The 14,349-nt window shown below is 43.3% G+C and overlaps 1 protein-coding gene across 1 annotated transcript in view; it reads right to left on the bottom strand.

Annotated features, from left to right (window-relative positions):
• Window positions 1–14,349, bottom strand: part of GADL1 (glutamate decarboxylase like 1) — a 170,279-nt gene that overhangs the window by 72,765 nt on the left and 83,165 nt on the right. Inside the window, exon 12 of the mRNA XM_040479987.1 lies at window positions 3,659–3,858. Within this exon, the coding sequence (XP_040335921.1) occupies window positions 3,659–3,858 (200 nt within the window). The remainder of the gene's footprint in view (window positions 1–3,658; window positions 3,859–14,349) is intronic.

Genomic DNA, 14,349 nt, shown 5'->3' with positions numbered 1-14,349 from the left:
ATCTCACTAATTCTGATAGAGGTACATTAACCCTACTTTTTTTTTTTTTTAATTTTTTTTTCAACATTTATTTATTTTTGGGACAGAGAGAGACAGAGCATGAACGGGGGAGGGGCAGAGAGAGAGGGAGACACAGAATCGGAAACAGGCTCCAGGCTCTGAGCCATCAGCCCAGAGCCCGACGCGGGGCTCGAACTCACGGAGCGCGAGATCGTGACCTGGCTGAAGTCGGACGCTTAACCGACTGCGCCACCCAGGCGCCCCTAACCCTACTTTTTTTTAATGTTTATTTATTTTGAGAGAGAGACAGCATGAGCAGAGGAGGGCACAGAGAGAGGGAAAGAGAGAATCCCAAGCAGGCTCCACACTGCCAGTGCAGAGCCTGATGTAGGGCTCAAACGCATGGCCATGAGATCATGACTGAGCTGAAATCAAGAGTCAGACACTTAATCGACTGAGCCACCCAGGTGCCCCTAACCCTACTTCTAAGAAAAGCATGTTCTTCACCTAGTTTCAGCACATATTTTATAGAAGGAATTGACGTCTCTCCAGTGCCAAGGGAGGGCATGACCAGTGAGAGTATCACATTTCCCTGGCGACAGCAACGGATTAGGGATGGACGTTTGCCTCATTCAGATATAGAGAAAACTTCCTTTGGGATTAAGAGAGGAGCACACTCTCCTTTTGACCTTGAACTTGAACCAGGGAGGACACAGATCTTACACTTCTGGCAGCCACCTTCCAACATAGGAATAAACCAACATAAAAGAGAGCAAATCTGAAAGATGGAGAATGATTAAGGTGATATTGTTTAAGCTCCTAGATAAAGTCATTCCAGAAGTCATCATTACACTACCTCATAAGGTACATGAGATGATAAATGACCTTTGTTTATAATATCTTGAATTATGGTTTCTGTTGCTTACCACCACCAGAGTCCTAAATGATACAATATTTATAGATTTTCAAACTACTTCTTAAACCATAATCACTAGATTTGCTGACTTCTAACAATCTTCTGAAAGTGCCAAAGCCATCACTTTATCTGTCCTTATAACCAAGCCATTATGAAAGAGTATAAAGGAAATCTCATTTGAAATGGAGCCAGGAAGCCCTGCACATTGAAGGGCTTCACATCAATTGAAGACTTCAACAGGAAAAGGCTACCTTGCGTTTTCCAACAGGAAGAAGCCTATTTTACTACCACAGCAAATAGGAGGAAGATTTTCTCCTTGTCTAGCAACAGCCCCAGCCAATGAGAAGCCATACTACTCAGCCAATGAGAAACCATCACTTCCTGTCTCCTCCAATGGACTCATGTCCAAAGCAACCCCTCTCAACTTCCCCCTTTCCTCTATATACGCAAACTTCTCCCCTTTGTTCTCCAAACTTGCCTATGTTTTGCCATGGTTTGCATGTCCTGAATTGCAATTCCTCTGTCATTCCCAAATAGGCTATTTTTTCTGGTAAAAAACTGGCTGTTTTATTTTCAAGGTCAACACCATGTAACTTTGCAGCTCTTCCTGCTAAAAGGCAGATTGTATTCCCTGACTCTCAACATTGAGTTTGGCCATGTGATTTACTTTGGCCATTGGAATGCCAGTAGAGAGGATATAAATGGAACTTTGAAGTCAGCTTGCATAATGGGGCCTTCTTGGCCTTCGGTCATCTCCATCAGATGACACTCTGAACACACTGTGATTCACCTGTTAATCCAAGGAGGCTGCAAAGCATGTAGGGAGTAGACTGAGACCCTCCACCAACCCCCACGGCCACCATAGTATGAGATAAAGCCACTCCAGCCAACCTGCAGATGTATGAGAATAAATAATTGCTCTTTGGGGGCATCTGGATCAGTCGGTTAAGCCTCCGAGTCTTGATTTTGGCTCAGGCCAGGACTTCATGGTTTGTGTTCAAGCCCCGCATGGGGCTCTGTGCTGATAGGGCGGAGCCCGCGTGGGATTCTGTCTCCCTCTCTCTCTGTCCCTCCCCCTGTTGTTCTTTATCTCTCTCTCAAAATAAATAAAAATAAACTTGAAAAAATAATGGCTGTTTTAAGACACTGATTTTTCAGACAGTTATTGCACAGAGCATCCATACAATCCCAGTATAGAAAGAGGAAACTGTTTGATGCCTGGGGGCCTCAGTCAATTAAGCATCCGACTTTGGCTCAGGTCATGATCTCACCCTTCAGGGGTTCAAGCCTCGCATAGGGGTCTGTGCTGACAGCTCGGAGCCTGGAGCCTGCTTCGGATTCTGTGTCTCCCTCTCTTTCTGCCCCTCCCTGTCTCATGCTCTGTCTCTGTGTTTCTCAAAAATAAATAAATGCTAAAAATTAAAAAAAAAAAAAAAGAAAGAAAGAGGGAACTGTTTTAAATCTCTAAGTGAGACTTCTGGATTTTGCATGTGAAATGTGAGCAAGAAGTATGAAGGAGAAATAATCCAAACCAGAGATCACAAACTCCAGTGCCTATAGTGGTCAAGCAGGTATAAATAACCAAAACTCATATAGCCTGTAGCTTATGCCAGGCACGTTCTAAGGGTTTAACATCTGTCAATTCATTTAATCATCACAACAACTATTTGAACTACATATGACTGTTATCTCCATTTTAGTGGGGTGAACCGAGGCACAGAGAGGTTAAGAAACCTGCCCAGGTCACCTAGCCTGTAAATGGTAGACCTAGGTTTGGAGTCCAGGTTGTCTGCAAAAACACAGAAGGAAGTAGGGGGAATGTGGGTCTCTAGACAGGCATCAACATGTTCAGTGGTTTGTCACCATGTGGGACTGAGAGCATTCAGATCTTTCGAGAGAAGCCAAAAATCCAGATTTTTGACAAATCTCCCTATTTTTAAATATTTTAAGTCTTTAAGTGTTTGAGTTTTTTTTTTTTTAACACCAAGAAGATTAAGTCTATGCAGTTGGGGCTCAACCAATCACATTTAAAACTAAATTTGGCTGTGGCCTGCCCATTTGCACCCACTGATCCAAGCTTAGCAGAAGAGTCTTGACTGGCAAATGTCCACCACCTGTCTCTCGAGAGCTTGTCTAATGCCTTTGGAAGTGTCTTCAAAAGCTTTGTCTCTGATGTTATGACGAGACAGGTAACCACAGCACTTCCAGATTACCTTTACCTTCTTGCCTCTACTCCACCCCACGTTTTCACAGACCTGCTGTTCAGGTCTTTCAAGTCACCATGATTTGGGCTTGGTCCTCCCTCTGCTCGCACCATTCTCCTTCCCTTTCTTCACCGGGTCTTAGTTAAATGTCACTTCCTCCAGGAAGCCTCTGCCAAAGCCCCTCAAGAACACTAGGGAAGCCACCTGAATGCTCTTGGAGCACCACATACCTCTCCTTACCGAAAAGTAGGTTCACCTTTATTTGGTCAGGTTTGTCACATAAAGGTATCTGTTACTAGGCTGGGACCCCAGAGGGCAGGAGTAGGACGGTTTTGTTCACAATTCCTAACACACAGTAGGTACTGAAAAATGGCCATTATATGAAAGAAGACATGCACAGAAGAAAGACCATGTGTAGATCTCACAAATGTCATTTCCATAGAGTCTTTTTTACAGACATGCGTGAGCGCGCGCGCGCGCGCGCGCACACACACACACACACACACACACACACACACACACACACACGGGCAAGTACCTAGATAAAGCAAGTGCACGATTAACTCTTTCCTCAAGGCCTAATGTTCCCAGGGCCTTCCAAGTCATCCAGAACTTGAATGCATCTGGTCTCCTGCTGCATTGGATAGACTTGTCTCCTGTGTCATAGCTGACATCATAGAACTTATCCTGCTGGAAGAGGTAAGATGCCTTGGCAGAGTAGCATTTCTTGAGAAGGTCCTTTTGAAAAAAAAAAAAAAGGAAGAAAGAAAAAGGAAGAAAGGAAGAAAGGAAAGAAAGAAAGAAAGAAAGAAAGAAAGAAAGAAAGAAAGAAGAAAGAAAAGACTGTAAGACTGTCAATTTTTAGAATACACTTTATTTCAAAAACACATACCCACAAACAAAACCTGTGTGATATTCTACTACCTTGTGCCAAAGGCATTTGTTCTTGCTCTGCGACCGCCCTGCGTGGGAAGCAGTCTATGTGTGTATTAACTTTGAGACACAGGTTACCTATTTTGTTTGGGGAAAAAAAACCCTCAGAGCTGAGAATTGCTCAGTCCATCTTCACAATCTCACTGATGATTACGGGGAAGCTTGGCAATGACCAAGTAATCATCCTACAATAGCAAAGTGGGTCAAGTTCTCAAGATGAAAAATATCAGTTGGTAACTCACTCAAAGCTCCATACTGGGAAAAAATACCTAACATATTGTATATACTTTGTATAATATCATAGGCAAAACAAATAGGCATTTATAGCCTCTTCCTTTAAAGTCATATTCATATTGACAAGGCCAAAAGTGACAACAACCCAGGGATAAAAAACCTGATGAAGGAGCTATGGGAGAGTTCAACGGCAGCCAGCAAGTTATAACTCTCACCAATATCAGCTGCAATTGCAAAGGGTTTTGGGGGGTTGGTCCTGCATGGGTTTGATTTTGCAACCAAATTCGATCTGCATTTACTGACTGGTTACTTCTCTTTAAGCAGTGGGTGACAATTTACCCCATTTACTGCCATTCTAAATTCTTCGCCCTGACCTCAAATTTTTAGAGTTTCATCCTGGTTACCCTCCAAGTCATCTGGTGTCCACAGAATCCCAGATTTCCTAACCCATCCCTTCACCATGCCCTATGCATCTCTGAGCATCTTCATTCCTACAGAATACTTAGCAAAACCCTCTGCTTCCCCAACATAGCCAAACTACTCAATGTCCTTTGACCACTAGATCATGCCTCATCTGTGTCTTTGCTCCCATCACTTGCTTGACCCTATCTCTATTTTAACATAGTATTTGACACATTCAAAAATACATTCAGCGTATCTACAAGTTCTGAAGTTTACTAACACCAAACATAGTCTTTCCTCTTTATCTAGGTCTGCCCTTCCTTTGGGTCCCATCTCAAGTTATGCTTTCCCTTCAGCTTCTTTTCTGCCCATCCCATTGGACTCACTTCTTCCTTTTATGTTTGGCTCTGGTTGCTGGCTTTGCTCCTGCGGTGCCCCTACTCAATATGCAGTCTGCATGTATTCTCTCCTTGTGTGGCCAAGCACGTTCTAGAGGGAAGGAATCATTTCCTATTCATGCCCACATCCACAGAGTTTAACACTGTATTGGGCATAGAGGACCCTCCCTAAGCAATTAGGGTGATGATGCCCCTCCCCATATTCCATATTTCCCTCACATTCCCCTGACACGTAGTATAAACAGAATAAACCCAGATACATGAACTTCTCACTTGGCAGGTACATCTTCTAAATCTTAATAATACAAAAGGATCAATACTGTACAGGAAGCTACAGAGAAACACCCCACTGGTCCTAGAAATGATCTCTTCTGAACAGAGAGTGTATTCATTTGACTAATCAACTTGGTCCATTCCAAACAAAACCATGCATTTCCATGTTACGATGGTAACGTTGTATTGTGTGGCCACTGATCTGGATATAGGTGTTCCATTACCAGAAACCATGATTTTGTGGTATGTAAAAAATTCTAGACCAACTATAATCAAGAACTCCAAAATCCCCACTCAACCAAAATTGTTGTTATTATCCAAAATAAACAACATAAAATAATAACTAAAAGAATACTAGGACGTCTTCAGTGTCGCTCTGGTGGATACTGTTGGGAGACACAGAAGAAGAACAGATTGCTCTGATCTGAACATTAAGGTATAAAGGGCCCCTTGCTTTTTATTCTTTACTTTAATTCTCTCAGTAATCCTCAGCTTTGATCACAGCCGTTACCACTGTATCTCCCTACCCTCAAAGGTCAGAAAATTTGATTGTTGTTTCCATAGCAACTGCAGCCTGACCATATATTCTAACATTAAAAGGCCACTGCATACATTTTAAGGACAAAGCATGCACACACACTCTTGTACTTACATCATGACTATAAATTTGCTTTCATCAACCATGAAAGACTCCAAGAAATCCCCCAAGCAGATCAACTTTGGACATGTCTTGGGCAAGTTTCAGTGCCTAACACTGGTGACTGGAAGGGAGAGGAAGCCCATCCATTATCAGGAGACAAATTGCATCATCATAGGCAAATGGAGAAGAGAAGAGCCAAAAACATCATACACCAGAATGAGTGATTGTCCTACAGCCATGACACCATCAATTTCATTGCACTGAAAAATCCTCCTGCCCTGGGAAGGTTTCATAAAGAACTGGAGGCTTGGGATTTCCTTTATCGAAAATAAATGAAAACTTTCACCACGAAGTTCCTGCTTTGCATTTTAGTTTATATCCTTGTGTTACAATGGATGCGATGCGTTTAGTTTTAAGATACACATCTACTAAGGCAAGGTGTTTCAGATCTCCAGAGAAAAGAACGTTTTGGAACAAGTAGAGTAAAAGTTAGTGTTTTTGAAAACACTTAATTAGTCATTATTGCGCTATCAAAGAGAAGCACCCTGTTTATCTTGCTCATCTTTATAATCTTAACACTAGCAGGACAATAAATACTAGTTCTATGATTTCCAGAGACACAGAGGCAATGAGAATACCAATTGCTTTATATTGTGATATCATCTCAAACAGTTCTCAGGAATTAGTAGATATTGTACTCGCACTCACACAGTGGTAGGTACAAGAAATGCAAGCAAAGTAGCTTAAGCAAAAAGGAGAATTTTTTATAGGCTCATATATTTAAAACTCCAGGCACATATAATCTTCAGGCACAGGTGGATCCAGGATCATATCTGGAATCTGTCTTTCTCTTCTTATTCTCTTTTGTACTGGTCTCACTCCCTGGCAGAAAGCTGGGAGGAAGCCTGGGAATGGGGGCTTCCAGTAGGACCTGTGAGTGCCCAGGGAGGCTCTGTTGGGAGAGAATGGAGAAGAGACAGCCTCTGCTGGTGATGCCCCTAAAGCAGAGAGGGACTGCTGCCCTCCCCGCCAATCTCAATCTCTTGTCTGAACGTCCCGTTGCCCAAACTTAACAGGAAGCCAATTGGCGAGGGAGCCTGGGAAATGTGATTTGTAGGAGGCACGCCCCTTTCAGAGCAAAGCAGAAGAAGGCTGAAGAATGAATTATACAGTAAAGAGAAACAAGCAAATGACAAGCATGCTGCGTGAGTACAGAAACCACATCTTGCCTTTTCACTGTACAGAACCTGGTACGTAATAGTACTGACCAGAGCCAGCATTAATGGGGTTCTTACTATGGGTCAGCCACTGGATATGCATGAACTCATTGATGTCTCAGAACAATCCAATGATGTAAGTTCTATTATTTTTGTCAATGCCATGTACCTGTGACAAAACTCTAACGTGACGAGGTTCAGTTAATTACCTAAGATCATATAGCTACCAGGTAGGGAGGCTGGATGTCAAACCAAGGCTGCTGGGATTAAGGGCCTGAACACTGCATCCATTACACTCTAGCCTTTCTACAGTGGGCCCTTAAATACATATGCAAGAGAGTGCCCCATAAATGTTCATTCAAAGTCCTGAAAGAGGGCACCCGAGTGACCCAGTCAGTTAAGCATCCGACTCTTGATATTGGCTCAGATGGTGATCTCATGGTGTGGGGTAGAGCCCCGCCCTGGGCTCCATGCTGAGTGTGGAGGCTGCTAGGGATTCTCTCTCTCTCTGTCCCTCCCCGGTTTGTGCTCTCTCTCGCTCTCTCAAAATAAACAAACTAAAAACAAAAGTCCTGAAGAGGCTGGTGAAAAGGAAAATGGCCCATCGAGAACACACGGAAATGGAGATCAAAACAACTATAATCCCATTGCAGACCCTTGCTTTTTTCCCATAAATATGACTTCTGTCTTACTAATGGTGGTGTTTGTCTATAAAGCATTCTGGTGTTCATCTAAATACTTGTGACGCTGGTGATGTTTAAGGGCATCACTACAAATACATAATGAACCGACACATTTTTCTTGTCGAGCTGAGTCAAGCCATTTTTTATTTCCACAGGCTAGGTCAAATGCTGTTGTCTCTTTCCCAGAAGTCAATGACCACACGGGCCTACTTATGTCCTCACTCCTTGCAATCATGTTTTTCAGCTCAGCCAACGAAAACTACCCCAAATTCTTCCCGTATGGCTCTTTCCATATTCTGTTCCATATCATTATTTACATGCAAGACATCGACTAAATGCCTTAGGAAATCGGCATATTAATAATTTCTGTACTAACTAATTCATTACGAAATTATGTACTGAGTACTTGTTGCCTAACAAGCACTATGAGAAGCCTGGGCATACAACCCCATGGAGGTACTAAGCATCTTGGCTAACATTTTATTTTATTTTATTATTTTTTTTTTAATTTTTTTTTCCAACGTTTTTTATTTATTTTTGGGACAGAGAGAGACAGAGCATGAACGGGGGAGGGGCAGAGAGAGAGAGGGAGACACAGAATCGGAAACAGGCTCCAGGCTCTGAGCCATCAGCTCTGAGCCATCAGCCCAGAGCCTGACGCGGGGCTCGAACTCACGGACCGCGAGATCGTGACCTGGCTGAAGTCGGACGCTTAACCGACTGCGCCACCCGGGCGCCCCTTGGCTAACATTTGTTGACTGAATGTGCAAAACTAAATTTAGGTTATGAATAGCAGAAAGGTTTTGTTGTAAACTAAAACGTAATGGTGAATTTTAAAAATGATCATATCTTCTCAGCTTTATGGCTTGAGTGAACAAACATTTGAGAGGCTTAGTATATGACAAAAGCTATGCTAGGCACTGGGGATGTAATGGTAAATAAGAAAACCACTATCCCTAGTCTACGGTCATACCACCCTGAATGCCCCCGATCTCGTCTGATCTCAGAAGCTAAGCAGGGTCGGGCCTGGTTAGTACTTGGATGGGAGAAAACCACTATCCCTAAGAAGTTGAAGATGGAGATAGGAATAGAAAAACAGGCAGTTACAGAATGGGGCCGGAAGAGGGGTAAGAACAAAGTCTACAGAGCATGAAGGATGGTCAACTTTCACTAACTCAGAGATGTTAGGGCTCTTCGCGAGAAGAAATAGGTCACTGAGAGCTGAAAGATGGGGAGGAGCTGGGTAGAAGAGAAGATGGAATGAATTCAGTCTGACTGGGGCTAATTAATGGGGTAGGGCAGAGTTAGTAAGGCTGGAAAGGTACAGAGTAGCCAAGTCACCACGGATCATAAGTGCCACAGTAAGAATGACTGGTCACAGAATTTTCATGGGCTTATACAGATACTTCAACCTAAACCTCATTATTGATCTGGCAGAATAAAGTGAGAATCAGCAGATGTAGAGTCCGCTTTTGATTTAGTCACTTGGGTGTCAGCGCTCAAAGCAAGTCACTTAACATTTTGGGCTTCATTTTTCCCATCAATGTAACGGAGATAATGATACTTGCTCTGCCCACCTTACAGGAATATTATGAAAATCTAATGAAATAATGTTAACTGGGGACACCTCTCAATCTTTTGGCCAAAAATCCTGCTCATCACTCCCTTCTTCCTACATATTCCCATACCCCCAACCCTTTCCGACTGTTCTTTGATTTACTTCTCGCCCCAAGCAAGTTGAAGAACGACATGCCAGCTCTAGACAGTATCGCTGCTTATGAAAGGAGCATATTATACCTCTCACCCACCTCCCGTGTTTCATGGTAGGTCTCGGCCAGCAGATATAGAAAACCAAGTGACAGACTATGTTAAGGCTATTAAAAGAAATGTTAGAGTAATAGGAAGAATTACCTCCAAGTGGAGGTAAGCCTGACCTTGCTTAAGCTAGGACTCTTGATGGCTCTCATAGATGCTGTGGATCTTTACAAGTGAAAAAGAGACATAAGGGAGTGGAGGGGGGAGGAAGGAAGGGAGGTAGGAAGCAAGGAAGGAAGGGAGAAGAATAATATAAGGATATTATTTCGAAATGAGTTTTCGCGTCTTAAAGTATAGGTCAACCTATACTTTATGTTATGTTTATACAGGTGTGTTTAAAACCCATGGAAACCAGAAGACCATTAAGTTTCTCCTCTAATGCACCAAGGTTCTTGTACTGGCACAGCACTTTCAGGAATCTTTGACATTTTTGTTTAGTTTTTGAAGTACCATGTAGGAAAGTGAGACCATAACCCTTTATCTTCACATCTTCCAATGCAATGTCCATCGACTACTTTTGACTCTCTGTTTGTTCTTCAATCCCACAAATACTCCCTTTCTGACTTTCACGGGTATAGAGCATTTTGCCAGTCTTTATGGTAGGAATGAGACCTGGCCATCAAAATCACTGGCAACGTGAAAATCGTGCATTTACCGTCACTGGAGCCCTGACTCTGTCCCTCTGCGCACCGTCCATCAGATTCCCCTAGTCTCGGGCAGTTACTGACTGACAGGCAGTGTGTTTCACATGCTCAGCTCTGCTGTAAGATCTGTGCATTATTGGAAATCGGCCTTGAACTTTAATCCGCTAGGCCCCCACTTTCTGGGCTTCTACATACAGTATTTCTGCATTTTGCCCCATTCACGTTCATCTATAATCCAAAGCAGGTACCCTTTTCTTCGCAGATTCTTTGGATAGACATCTTTCATTTTTCTCATGGTATGCCTTGGGTCCCTCTTTTTTGGGATTTATTCATTTACCTCATTGTCTTTCTGTTACCTGTAGCTTTTTCGCTGGCTGTCAGAGCAGAAAATTGTTAAAATCATCTGGTGCTGCATCTTGCTTGAGAGCAAACTTACTCTACTTAGTGAGCAGCCATCACAAAACTCCATTTGGAATTTTTCTAAATTCCCCACCGGATCAGAGTTCTTATTTGCGTTTTCTTTTGCCATTTAGTGGTTAGTTTCAGACACATCGTGCTTCACGGGCCACCTCAGTCGTTGCAGAAGGTTCACACCCCAACTTAGGGGCCTCTCTTGGCAGCTCCGAATCATTTTTTGATCAACTGACTCAGCCCGCTTTCTTATCCATTCCCAAACGGTTAGTATCGCCCCCACAACCACCTCTGCTTAGGTCTTTCAGTTAATTCTCCAATTCTTACTCCCCTCTGTCATGTGTGTTTTCTGGAAGATGTTTGGTATGGACGTTCGCTCACATTTCAGATGCCTGTGCTTGAATTCCCGAAGATCTGGTGAACAACCTGCCCCCCCCCCCCCTTCTACTGCCGCGTGGTGACACATTTGAGCCTGCTGTCCTGCCAACCACAAGGGTGTCCATTCACACATGAGCGGGGCCGGTGAGGCCAGAAACTCCCTACTTTTCTTGACAGACTCCTACATTATTATCATGTGAACTCTGTAAGACCAGCGGGGCCGAATCACTTTGATATCATATGCGAAAACCACTGATTACCCTGGAATGTTTGGGCACTAAGTGTTAATACCAAAGGCCACTTCTCCTTCCAGAAAGCCTCCTGGAAGATTCCGGAAAGTTTTGTTAAGTGCTAGGCCTGCAGGCCTGATGGGCATTTTTCAGAGAACTGATAAGAGTACTTCAGTGGCAGATTGAAGATTCTATATTTGCTAATGAGCTGTAACTCTTTTGTAAATATCCCTAACTAAGGGTCGGAATGAGCTGGTTTAAAAATGAGGAGAGACTGAGCTAAAACATTTTTTTTTTTAAAGAAATGCAACTTAACAATTTTAAGCAGCGAGGGTGACTACAGGAGAGCAGAAAGTTGGGCTCAGTGTCTTAGAGAATGTGTAAGTGCTTCTATAAATAGGTAAGAAACATTTGATAGTCCAGAGATAACTTGGCAATACCTCGGCATGCCCTACAAGCATTTAAAAATAGTGCAATCGGGCTTCTCGCTTAGGACAGATGAAGATTTTCTGATCTTCCCCAGGCAGCTATCAACATACTTTTCTGTTAAATATAATCTAAAGCAGTGGTTTTCAAACTCTGATTATAGCCCACAGTCAAGCAACTGTGTTTAGGTGGTGACAGTCTCCACCCTGATATCCATGAAACTGAAACATGAATTTGATGGGATAGTACCCATCACTACCACCTGAACAACATACTCCTATTTTCTCCTCTATTCTATCCTGACTATTCATTAAAAAGGAAAATAAAAAGCTGAGGTGACTTACAATTGACTGTATAACTCAAAACCAATTAGTACGGTGGTCCTTAACCGTAGCTGATATTAGAATTATCTGAAGAGATTTTTTTTTTTTAATACCAATGCAAGATCCTTACTCCAGACCAAAAAGTCAGAATTTCTGGTGTGGGGTAAGGGTGGTGGCATTTTTTTTTTAGGCTTCTCAGATGATCCTAATGTGCAGCCAGGATTGAAAACCATGGTTCTGATGGGTCTGGACCTTATGTTGAAAACTCTTGATCTGGAATATTCAGTCAGCATTACATTGATATAGAGTCCAGAGAACTCTGAGGTGTTGAGTTTTTATAAGGCTGTATACACCCAGATGACTATCTGACTACTTTTCATGCTAATCGTGTCCATTATCACAGTTGTATTTCTGTGTGAATACAAATGAGGAATGGCTTTATTCTAGGCACCTAAGTAAAGAAAACATAGGTGGATATGAATCATACTGGACTCTTAGCCAAAGCGGGGGAGGGGGAACAAGGCAGCTTATGAAAACACAATGTGGTAGGATGAGGAGAGAGGGAAGAAGAGGAGACAAAGAGGGATGAGGGAGTGGGGAAGGGAAAGGAGGAAGAGAGAAGTCAAGGCCAGGGGAAACGCCGTGGGGAAGCACAGTGCAACTGCCATGGTATCTGTACACAGAAGTCATGCTGGACGGAGGGTGAAGGGCAGAGACTCCCCGCCGGTTTCTCAGCCCGCCCGGTCATGTGCACACCGCAAGAGTGCCCAGTGGCCAAATGCTGTGTCTGAGCGCCGAGTATTTACTCTAACTGGCAAGTACTTCACTTTGCTCCATCAGATCACATTTTCATTCACCTATAAATTGAGGATAATGATATTGCAAGGCAGCCCTCCTCCTGGGGATAAGTATTGGTGCCATAATGGGTAAGTGAAGGTCTGGAAAAACACTTATTAACACAAGACCTGTTTCTTCAGTCTGGACGGCTGGCTTGGCATCTCTCCCAGATAGGTGGTCGGGTACGTAGAGAAATGGGGTCTTTCATTTCGGCCAAAATGGATCTAAAGCAAGTGTGCTCCTGGGGGCCGAGGCTAGAAAAGTACTCCACACCAGGAGCGTGGTATTTGGCAAAAAATAAAACTAAATAAATAAAAAATCGATCTGTGTCTCCAGCTGATTGTGATGCTGTTAACGAGGGCCCGGTTCCTTCTCAGGTGGAATTTTACACGTTCAGCGGCAAGGCCGCCGGCCTACATTTCGTGGAGTTGGAACATTCTCGAGAGGTCTGGCCTCTGAGGCCTGGAGTGTAGGTAAGAAATTGATGTTATACAGGGGAGAAGTGTGGTGCAGCAAGGCAATTTCTGAAACACAAGTTTCCTGCTCTTCATTGCATAAATCCCATCAAACTGTTGTTGGAAATCATTGGTAATTACCATGACCGTGGGCAATCCTACTCAAAACTGGCCTTAAATCATAGTTTAAAAGGAATCAGGAAGTGCTTGGCAAAAACTTCTAAAAGAACGCAAGATCTAGCGGACAAAAGCATGTTTTCCCCCCAAAGACATGATAAAAGAGAAATGTGCTAAGATAACAAAGAATTGGGGCGCCTGGGTGGCTCAGTGAGTTAAGCATCTGACTTCAGCTCAGGTCATGACCTCACAGATCGTGGGTGTAAGCCCCACATCGGGTTCTGTGCTGACATTTGGAGGCTGGAGCCTGCTTCGAATTCTTTGTCTCCCCCTGTCGTCCCTCTCTGCCCCTCCCCTGCTCATGCCGTCTCCCTCTCTCTCGAATACGGATAATAAAACATTTAAAAAATTAAAAGAAAATAAGAATGTTTTCACTACACGAATGGACGTTTGTCCAGACAGAAGAATCAGTGTGTTCCATGTAGCTCACTCCTCAATTTGGATGTAACTAGGGGAAAAAACTGTATTCGCTGACTGTCCACCGTACGGCCGGCAACACACTGCACCCTGCCGGAACATTACCCCATTTAACGGTAGGGTTGTACTTCATGAGAGAAAAAGTGTCTCCATTTTATAGATAACATAATTGAGGCTCAGAAAAGCTAAGCAACTTGTCAAAGGCAGGCAGGGCAGTCCCAAACAAAGGCAGAATTTGAACACAGATCTTACTGAGTTTCAAGGTCTATAAATGGATTTTCCCACGGAGAAATCGTATTCAATCCCAGAATTCCCTAGTTCAGACTGTGGTCTCAG

This window comes from Herpailurus yagouaroundi, unplaced genomic scaffold (genome assembly GCF_014898765.1).
Source record: "Herpailurus yagouaroundi ecotype Mexico unplaced genomic scaffold, PumYag 159, whole genome shotgun sequence".
Classification (NCBI taxonomy): domain Eukaryota; kingdom Metazoa; phylum Chordata; class Mammalia; order Carnivora; family Felidae; genus Herpailurus; species Herpailurus yagouaroundi.
This window is presented reverse-complemented; position numbering and strand designations above follow the sequence as displayed.